This window comes from Penicillium coprophilum (assembly GCF_028826855.1).
Source record: "Penicillium coprophilum strain IBT 35676 chromosome Unknown utg000002l_segment0_segment0, whole genome shotgun sequence".
Classification (NCBI taxonomy): domain Eukaryota; kingdom Fungi; phylum Ascomycota; class Eurotiomycetes; order Eurotiales; family Aspergillaceae; genus Penicillium; species Penicillium coprophilum.
The window spans coordinates 129,261-143,646 of NW_026622721.1; the positions used below are offsets into that span (position 1 = coordinate 129,261).

Consider the following 14,386-nt stretch of genomic DNA (forward strand, 5'->3'; position numbering starts at 1 on the left):
GCTTTGCATAGTTTGTGAATATTGTACAACTTAAGCTGGAGGCAATCTCCGGAAGTGGATCGCGCTGAAATGAAGGACTAGACTAGCACAAAGTATCAAGCTGAACTGTCTGTCACTTGGCCCTGAGATACGGATAACTAGCATTAGAATTGATCAATTTGATTGGGATTTGCTATGGAAAAGTAGGGGTGGTAGCTATCCGTAATCAAAATACATCAGAATATATTTACTAGAATCCAGAGCCGCGCAAGCATCTCAATATCCTTATTCGGTATAAAGTCATATACCAGAGAGATGAACTGGCTGTGTGATATAAGATTACTTTAGTTAGAGGAAAAGTATAGAGAGTAGGGATTTCAATGTATATGAAACCGTGACAAGATAAATATTGATCTAAACAATAACCACATATTATCACCCACAGGACCTAAAACACCTCGGTAGTCTTGATGCTGGCGTAGACAGGCTCATGCGGAAATTGAAATCTCATGGATTTTTGACACATATGATGCCGTTGATTAAGCACTCGAACAGACCGATTGCCTTGATTTGATACTTGATGAAATTTCAGATTTTCTTGTTGGCCGCAGCGTGCCGTATTTGCTTGCTACATATCGTCGAGGATAGCTGACCATGGAAATGCCAAGTACCGCGCAAGGATGAGAATATAGAAGTGATAGCCCCAGGCACACCTGGTTTAGACATATATACCAGCCAGCATTATGAACCCAAGTTTGGTTCAGTAGAAATAATCATACCAAGAAATAAATCAAAATATACCTTTATGTAAATATATCTTTATGTACTTGTGTGTACGGAGTACATGACCTCTAGATGAGACAAGGACCCCCTACTCACAAGGTCAGATCATCAGGGATATAACATACCAATGTTTATTCATCCTTCCAATTTATATCAACCAGGCGGAGACGAGAAACCCCCAAAAAAACCAAAGGAAAAGGAGAAGGGGTGCCTTTATATGTAGTTGGTTATGGAGATAAAAACAAAAAAGAAACGTCCCCGGGAAGGCTTGAACTTCCAACCTCCCGATTAACAGTCGGACGCGCTAACCAATTGCGCCACGGAGACGTGCTTGTTGAAGACCCCAACATTATATTGTTTCTTAGTCTACCAAAAAATACTCTGAGGTAGAAGTTGAACATTGAAAATGTCTCTTTACACATAATAAGTTTTTACCGCCTTTTTCTACCTATAAGACTGGGAATCAGGATATCTGAGAAGCCCAGAATAAGAACCGCTGAAAAGCCTATTCACGAATCCTGTAAGCTACATAAGTGGCGGTCTACTCATAATATACAATCCTACAGTTAGATAGATCATATATAGAGTACGGAGTACTGCGTAACATACCGAGATGAAACACTTGAAACACTCTTTGGTCATAAAGATTATTTCTGCTCGTTCTGCCACAGCACGTCTCCGTGGCGCAATTGGTTAGCGCGTCCGACTGTTAATCGGGAGGTTGGAAGTTCAAGCCTTCCCGGGGACGTTTTTTTTTTTTTTTTTGTTCATCTTCATCTGCTGCATTCGCTTTCTCCGCCTTTCCTTTTCTTTCTTCTTTTTTCGTCTAATGAAGTTCGCTAGTAACTAAGATTACATTTTGATTCAAGCTACCATCAAAATAAAATGTGGCTATGGTGATTCATTCCGTCCCTATTGCGATGCAACCTTGAATGCGGTCACCCTATACCGTAGCATAGAGAGTCTCGCGTGAGCTATATGTGGATCGACTATACTCCGTACTCCATACTGGCGCTGCAGATCCCACAAAATTAGCATCCAACATATCACAAGTCTCAGGCTGCCTGCATATCTCCTGATGAGCCCCATAATAGTCCTCGGCCTGATTGCACCTGTTTCTGAGGACCATCGGTTATGGGGGTGTCGGCTGACCATGGACCCAAGATGAAGGTGTCCTATTTGGGCTGTGTCACCAGTAGCCCTAAGACCTTCAGCTAAGACCTGCGCTCGATGCAGCCGGCCAGCAAACAGGAATCACAACAATCTTCGATAGATGGAGGGATGCCTGATGGAGGAAGATATATAAACCTCATCGGAGAGGAAGCAAAATGTCCACAACAAGCAATCAAAACGTTTTATTCTTCCTCAAAATAAAACATCATCGAATTCATTTCAAGCATGAAGTCTACCATTATCTTCACCTCCGGCTTCTTGGCAACCCTTAACCTTGTTGCTGCTGCTCAGGCTCCCGCAGTAGCCGCAACAGTATCTGTCTCCTTCGACCCTAAATATGATGTCGGAACGTCTTCGTTGACCACCGTATCCTGCTCCAATGGTATCAACGGCCTGATCACTCAAGGCTATACCGACTTCGCATCGCTGCCAAGCTTCCCAAACATTGGCGGTGCGATCACCATCCCAGGCTGGAACAGCCCTAACTGCGGCAAGTGCTACGAGCTGCACTACTCGAACGGCAAGATCGACAACAGCATCAACGTCCTTGCCGTCGACGCCGCTCCAGGCGGCTTCAACATTGGCCTGCAAGCTATGAACAACTTGACCAACGGCCTGGCAGAGCAGCTCGGTCGTGTTGACGCTACTTATGTTGAAGTGGAAGACAGCGTTTGCGGGCTGTGAAGGTTGGATAATATCTATATAAGACGCAAGAGCAAAGAGGGAGAATGGTACACAAAAGTGCTGAATAATACGAGGGCACAGATGGGAGCGCCTAGTATGGAATTAGATTTGTCAGACTACATGATGTACACAGATATTTCATAATATACATGAAGGTTCAATCAAGTACCCTCAGCATTTCTTCTACACGCCCAATCTTATCCCGCGGCTTGCCCTTTAGTTGACCACTCTCACGCTCTGCCGCATCGATTCGTTGCCAGTCCTCCCAAGACGTGGGGCGTAGACCAAGGCGCTGGGCCTCGAGTTTCACTCCGTCCCAACCTAGACCGCTGCTGTGATGGGGCGCATGGAGCAAGGACGTTGAGTCGGCACTCTCTGCCAGATCTTGCACAACGGTGTCTGCAGTAGTGAATGCATCGGTCATTGTCGAGGCAATCACACCCGTTGGACCTCGCTTCACCCAGCCAGCACAATATAGGCCAGGTAGGTGGGATATGAGAGATCCGTCAGGTAGGCTTTCAGGCTCGCCCTTGTTCGACAAGCTCGTTACGCGGCCAAACCCATCATTAGGGATGATACCACGCTGCGCATCAAAGTCGATACCAAGATCCTCCAGTCCTGGAAGAGGGAGAGATTTGTAGCCCACGCTTCGGAAGAAGACGCTAGCTGGTAGGTTGACCTGTGCACGTTTTCCACTCGACAAGTGCTTTGGAAATACCTTGGCGCTGGGGCTGTGGGGATCGGATGGGTCGAGTTCATTGCGAGAGAACTTTACATGGGACAGATGGTATGGGTAATCAGGCGACCAGTGAAGAGAATCCGGCGCAAGTAAGAAATCCAAAGACCAAGACTTTGGGGCTGTTGAAGGGTCATTGGTAGATCCTTTAGCTAAAAGCTGCATTAAACGCTTCTGCGCCCGGGGGAGTGCTGCTACCACATCTTCTGGCGGAAAGATATCTTTTGGAATGGAATCGAATGATACACCTGGAAGCTGGAGCAATTCCCGGAGCTCTTTGATAGTGAAGGAAGCCTGAGTCAAGTGATTAGCAACCTAGGTATCAACAGTCGATTCCTTATAAGTCACCTGTAGGGGTCCGCGGCGTCCAACAACTCGCACTCGCTTAATGCGACTTGTGGCGAGTTTTTCTACCGCATAATCTGCTATATCGGTCTTTCTGAGAGCATCGACGTCCGAAAGAAGAATCCGGGCAACGTCTAATGCAACATTGCCTTGTCCGACAATAACGGCGTTCTCTCCGCTTAGGTCTGGATCGAGATCTCTGTGCTCTGGAAGACCGTTGTACCACCCCACAAAGGCACGGGCTGAGTGCACGCTATGTAGAGCTTCTTCTCCAGGAATCCCCAGCTCCTTGTCTTTTGTAGCTCCGTAGGCGAATATGATGGCATCGTAGTGTGGTTTGAGGGCAGCGAGCGGCAGATCATGTCCGAGGTCGATATTACCGACAAAATTGAAGCGTGCGGACTCAGCCACCTCTGTGAATTTTTCTTCACAATTCTAGTTTTGATACAACCATGAGCTTTATTTTCTACAGATAATGTTCAACCGTCGACTCATCACTGAATCGCGGTTTACCGGGACTCACCTTGACTTCGGGATGGTCTGGGGCAACACCATATCTAGCCAAACCAAATGGGACAGGTAACTTCTCATACATATCAACTATCGCATCTTTTTGTTTAGCCAAAAGACGATAGGCAGCATAGAATCCCGCTGGGCCGGAACCCACGACGGCCACACGGACAGGTCGACCGGTTTGGGCAACATGACTGTTGAAGCGTTTGGATGTCAATGGAGAGATCAAGCCCTGATAATGTAGAAGAGGCCGATTAAGGCGCACAGTGCATTGACCACATACGAAGGCCTGTTTTAAGCGCATGGTGCATGAAGTCAAGAACCCCCGGAGGTGATCGGAGATAATGAGATAGTGCACGTGACATCATCGGTTGCCCCTGGTTACTATCACATGTTTGCCTTGGACATGTCCATACAACATACCCAGCTGAGCACACCCCAGAAGACAAGTTGCGCAATTCCACATTCCAAGGTTGTCCGTCAACATTCCTCTCCTTTGTTTCGCGTGGGCGCCACGAGTGGCCTTCAGTCGCTACCATGGGTAGATCGTCACCTCCATTCCTTTATGAGAGTCCGGCCGCCTACAGTTTTAGAGGTCCCACCGACCGCGGGTTCAACCCAAGGGCCGCGACGGAAGCGAGCTGGACTCGCCCAGCAGACAAACCCAAGCAAAAAGGACCGCTGGTGGAGTTGAACCGGCACCCTGACACGGTACGTACCAGATTTCGGGAACTTTTGTGGATTCTGCTAATGGTAGGTGTAGTGGGGTTTTTTTAATACGGCCAGCTCATTCACACCGATGAGCTACAAAACAAAGGATCGGGTCAAGTATGCACGATCAAGTCAACTCGCACTCAGAGTGCTCACTCTTCTTGGGGCTCTTGGGTCCCTGTTCTGCTCAATCGTTATTAAGGGAGCTGCAACGACCGTCATCTGGATCATTCGCGCTGGCGTGAGTACACTGCACCCAGAAAAACATGCTCTTGCTGACCTCTATTGTAGCCCATAGTCGCAATTCTTCACACGATATATGGAATCTACCATAATTCTCGATCTGCCCTTACCCGGCCCGCAGGCTCTCAAGCCAGCTATGGGTTATTTGCTTCCACTCTCGACTTTGGACTCATCCCCTTCTACGTGTTCACTGCATATATGGCGTATGGAGAATGGAACTCTAATGCATACCACTGGAAAACTCTCTTCAACAACAGCGACATGACTGTAAAAATTTCTGAGACCACCTTTATCCTAGCTATCGCAAATGGCAGCTTGCACCTCATTTCCCTTGCCATATCGATTTTCTTGGCCATCACCTTCCGAAAGATTTCCCGCCTACCACCTGACATGAATCCACTGGAAGATAATCTGACTGCACGTCCCCGTAAGAGCCGTAAGGAGTCACAAATGGAGGAGAAACATCTCAGCCAATCCACCCTGGATTCTGGCTTCGAGAATCCCCTCATTGGATCTCCTCGCACCGTGCCATTCATGCATACACGTGAACGGTCTTCTGGTGGTGATTCCAACCGTGGATCGATGGGTATGCTCGACGAGCAGCGGCAGTCACATCCTTCTTTTTATCAGCACCGCCTATCCCACTTGGAGTCCCCAACGGAACCCAACATGGATCCCTCTAGCCCTGAGGCTTTATTCCAACAAACCGCTAATCAGCCCTATGACTTTACATCCCAGACACCTACCCCGGAATATCGAAAAGTTGCCTCGCATGCTCCTGAAATCGTCGATGCTACTGCTCAGATGCGTCATCTGTCATCACGTACTGCTGATCGATCGGAAACTGTCAGCCCAGTGTCGGATAACTGGGTCGCATACTCTGAACAGTCTCTATCGCCAATGAGCGAGGCGCAGAACGGGGACGAGAACGCTCTCCGTCAGTCCTCCTCTGTATACAGCCGCCAAACCACCAAGACCACCACGTCCAACGGTAGTGGCATTCGAGACTGGTTTGCTTATGGTTCCAAGCCGGGGCCAAGTATTGGCAGTGTCATCCCAGAAGATGTACGTGGGGAATATGCGTCGCTCACTATGAATGAATTCTATGGGCTCGATGATGGTCACCGTGAACAAGATGTTGGTGATCAGCGCATGGACATATTCCCAGACCCAGAAGACCACAGAGACGATATTGATGACGAGCGTAATGGCACTATTCCGTTTAACCCGCTCATGCTTAACCCACCAACCCCGCAACCTATTTTGACCGAAAAGCCCGAGAACACCGACCCCGTTCGGCGGGTTGCCCTGGGCGATAGCCCCAATCTATCGTACAATCCACTGGCACAGCCAGTGTCTATTCCACACGAGAGCCCCAAACAATCTTCGCCCAAGACCCGATTCTACGGCGAGCTTGATGTAGATGGCAAGCCTGGATTGGCCGCATCTCGCGAATCAAGTCTTCAGGTGGTCCGTAAGCCCACCAAGCTTCAGAAGAAACGCAAGAACAAGCTCTCCGCTTATGAGTCCCTCAAGAAGAATGACAGCGACGAGAGAAATACATATCTCTCAGCCAGGAAGCCTGCCTCGCCTCGCGCCACCGAAAGTGACCGCAAGGGCCGTGTCGTGAGCAACACCGGTGCAGACACTACCAGGGCTGGCGCAACAGCCGGGGCTGGTGCACCATTATCGTCATACGGAAGTTACATCGCTGGTTTGGGCGTTGGACGCCGCCGCGATGTGAGCGGCAAGGTTGCCGAAGAAGGGCGCAGCGATAACGTCCTGCTTGATAAGCCTAGCCACGATCAGAGCGGGCAGACTGCCAGCTCCTCGCCGAATCGGGCTGCAGGATGGGCTCGGTTTGCTGGACTTTGAATGTGATACCTATGGCTTTTCTTTGGGAGTTTACGGTTTGTCTTCATGAATGGCATGTAGCGACTTGTGTTTTGTTTGGGACTTCTATATCCCTTTTCAATTGGTTTGATATTCATGGAGATATGTATGGATTCGAATTATCTTGATGTATTATGGTATCATTTTTGTTGTATGTAGTTTTGGCCCTCAGTGAACATTGACCTATCCATTCAATAATTTAACATTAAACATTGTAGATATTACCATGTGAAGTAAGAACACAAGGTAATTCACATATTCTCAATGATGTAAATTCAAAAGTGACACCCCAAAAGCTGAGATAACAGGGGGTGCTGAGCGAGCCATCACTGAGTATAATTTCAAGTGCAGCAAATGCCTCACGAGGGAACACCTTCATATTCCCATCCTGCAATAAGACGCTTTCTGCGCCGGGAATTACGGCGGTTGGCGTTGCATTTGACAAAAAGGGTCAAAGCTGCGATGATAAGAATGATGATACCCGCAATTGCTGCGACAAGCACTGTTTGGCGCTCGAGTTGCTGCGGGTCAGAGGCATAGGGACAGGTCGAATCATAGCCACCGGATACCCAGCAGGAAGTAACATCCATCGAGTTGAAGTTTACAAAGACCTCTCGAAGGGCGGGATCTGCGGAACCCAAGTCGACTTTTGTCTCTGGCAGAGAAAGCAGATATCGGTAGAGATATGTGTTCTCGAGACCGGTACGCGGTACAGCGAAGCTTGAACCTGGTGGACATGTATTTTGGACGTTGGAGAAAGAGTCGGACCTGTTTGACAGGACCCAGGAGAAAGGCGAATGACCGATTCGGCAAGCGCCACGCCGCTGCTCGGTGCAGTTTGTGGATCGCCAATGGCCGTCGAGCGTTAGATCCATGATCGCACAGCGGTCATACTTGGGATCACCATCGCCACCGGCATAGTTTGCATCGTGTGGCTCACCAATTGCCCAAGCCCAGGAAGAGGAGAGGGAGACATTACGGTAATATTCAACTTGCTGGTCTGCAGTCTGGCCGAAGAGAGTGGTATTAAGCATAGGCGAGAGACCACAAGCGGTGATGTCAGAGAGAACATTCGCTAGCGAATCCATTGTCTCGTCTGTGGAAAAACCATCAGGGACAGGGAGTTGATTGGATAGAGCCCATGATGACTTAGTTTGAGACACGCGTGTGAATTCAGGGTCATACAGACAGCCTGAAATAAGAGTGCCGTTTGTGGTGGCAGAGATCTTCACATCGGAAGTCAGGAGTCCGGGAGAAAAGACTGAATTGTCTTCGGTAGACAGATTGTAATGCACCAGTTGGGCATCGATAGAGCCATATTCAATCAGTAGCCGATCACGTTTCGCGAGCTGGATGTATTTTGACGATGGCCAGCCATCCGGGGTGCTCTGTTCGCCTTTTTCATTTTCATGAACGGTGAAATACTCTGTGATGGGCATATAACTCTGCTCGACTTGATACCATGAATCGTTTAGATTTCTTCGGTCGGAGGCGAGCTGAGCTGGGGTATAAATAAAGTCGCTTAGGGCATTTCCGAGGATCGTGCCTGCTCGCTCGGTTTCTGATGGTAATTGACCACCTGATATGGACGAAGCAGGCTCATCTGGCGTGGAGCCACTTGCGGCAACGTGGAGATTGAGGACGAGATACGTCGTGTACACGGTCAACTGTTCGTTTGTGTCTCGGAAATAACCATCTAGTACTTCTGCCAAGGTGCCGGGATCGAGATTATCAGTGCACTTGTATGAGCCTAACCCATACAGAGTGCGATCATGTGGATCATCATTTGTCGTCGCAGAGTCTCTTGTCTTGGTTGTGGAGGTCTCTGAGGACGCAGCTGCTTCAGATCTGACCGGAATAGACACCGGGCAGAAAGACCAAGCCCTACGGCTGACCGACCAATATAGATCGACAACAAGACGTCGGTACCCGATTGCTATGAGATTGGAGAAACATTTTACAGCGGCTTCTCGATCATATATGCGGTTTCCAAAGCACGCAGCTGACACTGAAACAGCAGGGTTTGTCACATAATTAATTGGAATTTGACCAGCGACATCTCGTTCGCTCTAAGAAATCATGAGTGGGGAGGCATTCATTGCGAGCCGAATCACATACCAGTATGACAGCGACCCAAGTAGCATTTGTCAAAGTAGCTGCAGGGTCATATTTGGCAGACATTGAGAATCGACATGAGCATAGCTCTTAGGCGCATGTTCGATGTAGATTCAGTGGATATTCATGACGTTGGAGAGGGAAGAAGACTAAGCTTGGGGAAGTCGGGAGGGCGGACAAATCAGCTGAGTCAATCTGGCCACTTCTCTCTCTCTTCCTTTCACAACTCCCTTACACTCTCTTCCTTTTCTCTCTGCTTTTTATTTCATTTTAATTCAAAATGGCTACCCCCGGCCAGCCCAGCCCTGAGCAAATGGCGGCAATGCAACAACAGTTCGCCGCCGAAGCCGCCAAACGAGGGATGACGCCGCAGCAATTTGCCGCGAAGCAACGTGAGCAGCTGGCTGCTGATGCTGAAAAGCTTGGTCTAACTACTGAGCAATATGTTGCGCAGTTGCGCATGCGAGCAATGCAAGCCCACCAACAGCAACAGAAGCTCCAGGCTGAACAACAGGGTCAAGCAGCACCAGAAGGACAACAAGCTCCGTCCGCACCCCAGCAGCATCAGCACCAGCACCAACACACAACCACACAGCAGGTGCCTGTGAATCCCAACAATCCCCCAGACCCAAAGGCGATAGCAGTGGCCAACTGGCTGCGGTCGCAAAACCTCAAGCCACGCACATGTATTATGGACGGACAGCGCAAGGACATGTTCAAGGGTGAGTACCGATCGGGGTCTAACTACCTACAAGGAATCATCAGCTAACAGGGGTTTCTTTCTTCAATGCAGTCAAGCGCGCAATCAGAGCCATTGAATCCCCCGCATACGCCAAAGCTGCCTCAAAGAAGAACTCTCTCCTCCCTCCAGTGACCGACCGCGCGTCCGCCGAGAATGTCTTCAAGCTCCTTCCACTTTCTCTTTTGGCTCTTCGAGTAAGCAAGGTTGATCCCCATGAAGGACACAACCATGCCAAGCCCAAGAACCGCACCAAGGGTCTATGGACCGTGAAGATCGAACAGCACCAGGAGACTGACCCGATGATGCATTATGTTTGGTTGTACGACGGTCCGCAGTGGAAGCAAAAGGCCATGGCTGCCGCTGTGGTTGCGGGTATTTTCGCCGTTGTTTTGTTCCCGTTGTGGCCCATGATTATGCGCCAGGGAGTGTGGTATCTGAGTGTTGGCATGATGGGACTGTTGGGTCTCTTCTTCGCCATGGCTATCTTCCGTTTGATCCTATTCTGCATCACTGTATTCACCGTGGCTCCGGGTCTCTGGCTATTCCCGAATCTGTTCGAGGATGTTGGATTCTTCGACAGCTTCAAGCCTCTATGGGGCTGGCAAGAGGTATGCACATCTCCATTCGCATATTATTAGGAATAGTAAACCTGACAGTCAACCCGCACAGACAAAAAAGAGCAAAAAGTCCAGCAAATCCAAGGCCTCAGCCTCTGCTCCCGCCCCGGTCACCGCAGCTGCTTCCTCAGCAAACGCCTCCTCGGCAGCCACAAGCTCCGCCGAGCCCACTTCTACCCCGTCCACAGTCGCAGCGCGACGAGGTCTGAGCGCAAGTGTGGAAGAGGTAGAGGAGTAGTGCTGCTAGTTCTGAACGACATCAAAAGCCGATAGATCAGAATTGATCGCACTCGGTCTGAGATGGTTGCTTATGTCAAATCATCCAAGAGATTTGTATTTTCAAGATTCTTATTCCATGTTCATTCTGGCGTTTTTGGGCCTCGTTCCTAAGAATTGATATCATTGCGAAATTCTTTATTTCTCTTGGTTTCTGTCTTTACTATATTGCCTGACTTCTTTGTAGGTTGCATTCAAATGTTGATACCATAACCAAGAACCCTATGCTTCTAGGTTTGCTGAACATCAAGTCAATGTAGGCTTATTGTGTTATATTTTGTGTTCACATATTGCAACCAGTAAACAACAAGGAAATCTAGTAATGTACACGCTTGGTTCGATGCTTTATGCTCATTGCAAACCCACGCTTGGATCATAGATGCCCAATAGGAAATAGAAGACAGAAAATACCGAGTAGCAGAGAGTAGAGAGAGGCTTGCAAAGCAAAGTAAGGAAATATGATAAAACGGGGTATATACAAGAGACAAATGCCAGTAAAAACACAATCCAAACGAAGAGATCTAATGCATAGACATAGAAAAAGAGGAATTGAGGTGTGCCCGCAAGAGTTGGTATAGCCAATGCGCACAATGAGTGAAAGGATAGGATAGGCTCAGATATGCAATAGCTGCAAAAGGGATATCTGACACTGAGTGGCCCAAAAGACAGATATAGTGATGACAAATGCGAGAAAGAAAAGGGGGTATAGGGACTGTATCTCGAGGTATTGTCATGAGAGATCGATTATAGGAAAAAGCAACGTCGAGGATGTGAGGGAGTATTGGAGTAGTGGTGTTAAAGCGAGGTATAAGTTGAGTCACACCAGGGGAATAATCAGGCCATGGCAGACTTGAACAGTTTCGAGTGCCGAGGATTTCGTGAGACATTGGTTGCCGGCTCATTGCTTACGGAATCGAGACCGCTCTTTCGATCTTCGACATGATCCCGCACTGGTCCGGATCCGTAGAATCGTTGTGTTGGGGACGTTGCAGAGAAGGGGGATAGCATCTGCGCGGTCGTGTCGGGGGAAGGAACAGAGGGAGTGGGATTAGTGGTAGGAGGGACGGGCCAGGGGAGCTCAGGGAGCGGGCAATTGGGGGGTGGTGCAGATGGAGGCCCGACTGTTAAACCGATACCGGGCATGCTCTTGCGGCGCGACATGCTCAGAGGAGTTTGGTTGTCGGGGTTCACAGTGGATACTCTCTTGCGCGGTATTGGTTCTGCCGGCAGAGGAACAGGTTGGACCTGGTTTGAATTGATGTTTTTACGACCCACGCTAGGGCGACCGACCAGGCTGAGTGGTCGGGATGAAGATGCTCTGGGATCGGGTAGAGGGCCTGTGGGGGGTGCTGTTCTGGGCGTCCGGGAGAAGTTTTGGGTATTCTGTGCTGAACGGACGGTTTTGGTCAGGGCATCCTCTGAATTTGAGGGTCGTAATATGCGCCTAGGCTCCGATGAATCTGTATAGCGAGAACTAGCAACGCTGAATGTTGGCGATTGCGGAGGAGATGTAAAGGCAGAAATATTTGGGTCGGTCTCAGCACGGTGTACAAAGCCGTTGATCGATGGAGGAGATACATGAGAGACGGGGGGGGGCCCTGACCTCGGAACGAATTTCTTGCTGAAGGAGGGGACACTGAAATTAGGCGCCGGTGGTGAAGCACAGCGGATGTGAGTTTCGGGAACAGGTGGTGGGTGATTCGGTTGTGGCTCCTCTGTGAAATCGGTAATGGGGGGAGGCTGATGTGGCAGGGGCATATATAAGGATTGTCGTTGCCCATGACTAGAAGGAGGTGGGCTACGTGTGTACATTCGGTCAAGATCTTCCGGCAGAGGCTCATCAGACTTGAAAGCGGCGGCGGCCATTGGCGGCGAGTTGGGTACATTCGAAGAAGTGATTGATGAAGAACGGATGTCCGACCCGATAGAAGCAGAGCCGTTGGTAGGGTTTGTGGCCTCGGTTCGGCCAGTTGACGCCGATCCAGATCGAGATTCAATTAATGAGCGACGATTAATCGACACATATGAACTGCGGCGACATGGCCATGGTGTACCACCGACAGGCTGACCATCTTCCTCCTTTGTGGGCGATTGAATGGCTTGGGGTTGAAGGAACAGACTGGAAATGCGGTTGGGATCTTTCTTTACCGTTTGGCGAACGTTTGATTTGGACCGCAGCTGAGGCATCGTGTCTTCGTCCAACTGCTTCTCTTGCGTGAATTTGCGGCCTCCCCGTTTTTCAATCTCAGCTCTAACGGCCGCCAACCAGCCGATCATGGCATCGGGATTGTCGAACACCAGAAGGAAGTTGCGCGAAAACCGCCGGGTATTATGTTTGTGGAAGCCAAAGCGCGAGAATCGAGGCTTGGGGGGTTCCGGTACGGCAGAATCATCATCAGTCGGATTGTGAGAGACCTGGACTACCCAATGTTTCCCGGGGATAGCGTCACTAGCGAATGCGACAGAGTTGGGTCCTAGCAGCAGCATCCTCTCCGGAAGACGGTCGTGCTTTCCTTCGCCTGCATATTGGAGGATGTAACCAGTGGTTGCCAGGACATATATTTTTTGAGTCCATTCCACCTTGTTGATGGTACCAGATAGTGTCCGGAGATGCTTCTTTTGCCTTTGTTCCCGCTTTTTACGAGCGGCATCGGCAGCCTCGTCCTGCTCTAACGGATTGACCGGGTTATCATCGGTAGAACTTCTTGCGCTCGTTGCGTGCAGACGCAAGATGGAATCCGCAGAGAGAGCCGGTGCCGAGAGGCAGTCATGCTTGGTGGATTGGGGATAGGCCTGGAACAATGGAGGAGGCTTCCAGCCGTACTGTTCCTGGTTCGAGTGTTTGGGGTCGGGTTTCGGACGGGAGGTCTTTAAGTTTGCGCGCGATGGTTCTGTCGGAGAGGTAATGGTGGGATTGGAGTCTATGGTGCGGGGGCTGGTGATAGAGGGTGACATGGGGGTATCCCAGAGAATGGCAGTTGGAGGTTCCGGCTGTGTCTCTATAATCTCCTCCAATGTGGGGTCGGCGCGCGAAGACTTATGACCAAAAAGATTGCGCAGACTGGTTTTGGATGATTGCCGTTTAACGGGGCCCTGTGGCTGGAGCGGAATGGGACCTTCAGATCCATTGACGCTGGGGTACTCAGTGGGCCGAGGGCGTTGTAACCGTTTTTGAGCCGCTGGTCGACTGAAATTGGTTTGTAAGGGCGCAAGTTGATGACCTCTGCGCTCGCCAATTGATGGCTGATCTGGATTCATTGTCGAGCGTGCTCAAGACAGCTCAAAACAAATCAGGATTTTGGGACTCTAGGACGTTCAGCGCATTGGAGAAAAAGGAGCGACAGGGTTTAATCAAGACGGCAATGATCATCGAAAAGGAACGTGGGCATGGACTGATTCGACGTCATGGCAGGTCCATCAAGAAATCGCCGAAATCTATCTATCAATGTAGGGAATCGGAATTGATATCGGAATTGAAATCGCGATCGAAATTGAAATCAAAATCAAAATCGAGGAACGACCCGTTTAGGAGAGAAGAACACAGCCAGAAAAAAAAAACAGTCAGGATTTCAAGGG

At 49.5% G+C, this 14,386-nt stretch overlaps 7 protein-coding genes across 7 annotated transcripts; 3 read left to right on the forward strand and 4 right to left on the reverse strand.

Moving 5' to 3' along the window:
- Window positions 1-910: 910 nt before the first annotated feature.
- N7500_001444 (uncharacterized protein) lies at window positions 911-1,404 on the reverse strand (the record flags this gene model as incomplete). Its single annotated transcript, XM_056672590.1, has 2 exons — window positions 911-1,066; window positions 1,372-1,404. The coding sequence occupies 2 exons, from the start codon at window positions 1,402-1,404 to the stop codon at window positions 911-913; spliced, it is 189 nt and encodes a 62-aa protein (XP_056536109.1).
- A 756-nt stretch (window positions 1,405-2,160) lies between these two features.
- aspf13 (allergenic cerato-platanin Asp F13) lies at window positions 2,161-2,619 on the forward strand (the record flags this gene model as incomplete). The annotated part of the gene is made up of 1 exon (XM_056672591.1): window positions 2,161-2,619. One exon carries the CDS (start codon window positions 2,161-2,163, stop codon window positions 2,617-2,619), a length of 459 nt encoding a protein of 152 aa, XP_056536110.1.
- Window positions 2,620-2,776: 157 nt separating this feature from the next.
- Window positions 2,777-4,517, reverse strand: N7500_001446 (NADPH-adrenodoxin reductase; the record flags this gene model as incomplete). The annotated part of the gene is made up of 3 exons (XM_056672592.1): window positions 2,777-3,649; window positions 3,704-4,135; window positions 4,224-4,517. 3 exons carry the CDS (start codon window positions 4,515-4,517, stop codon window positions 2,777-2,779), a joined length of 1,599 nt encoding a protein of 532 aa, XP_056536111.1.
- Window positions 4,518-4,750: 233 nt separating this feature from the next.
- Window positions 4,751-7,042, forward strand: N7500_001447 (uncharacterized protein; the record flags this gene model as incomplete). Its single annotated transcript, XM_056672593.1, has 3 exons — window positions 4,751-4,924; window positions 4,977-5,165; window positions 5,216-7,042. The coding sequence occupies 3 exons, from the start codon at window positions 4,751-4,753 to the stop codon at window positions 7,040-7,042; spliced, it is 2,190 nt and encodes a 729-aa protein (XP_056536112.1).
- Window positions 7,043-7,419: 377 nt separating this feature from the next.
- Window positions 7,420-9,241, reverse strand: N7500_001448 (Lectin C-type domain protein; the record flags this gene model as incomplete). The annotated part of the gene is made up of 2 exons (XM_056672594.1): window positions 7,420-9,129; window positions 9,179-9,241. 2 exons carry the CDS (start codon window positions 9,239-9,241, stop codon window positions 7,420-7,422), a joined length of 1,773 nt encoding a protein of 590 aa, XP_056536113.1.
- Window positions 9,242-9,455: 214 nt separating this feature from the next.
- N7500_001449 (Sec62 family protein translocation protein) lies at window positions 9,456-10,772 on the forward strand (the record flags this gene model as incomplete). Its single annotated transcript, XM_056672595.1, has 3 exons — window positions 9,456-9,897; window positions 9,969-10,525; window positions 10,587-10,772. The coding sequence occupies 3 exons, from the start codon at window positions 9,456-9,458 to the stop codon at window positions 10,770-10,772; spliced, it is 1,185 nt and encodes a 394-aa protein (XP_056536114.1).
- An 872-nt stretch (window positions 10,773-11,644) lies between these two features.
- N7500_001450 (peptidase family M20/M25/M40 protein) lies at window positions 11,645-14,068 on the reverse strand (the record flags this gene model as incomplete). Its single annotated transcript, XM_056672596.1, has 1 exon — window positions 11,645-14,068. One exon carries the CDS (start codon window positions 14,066-14,068, stop codon window positions 11,645-11,647), a length of 2,424 nt encoding a protein of 807 aa, XP_056536115.1.
- Window positions 14,069-14,386: the final 318 nt, after the last annotated feature.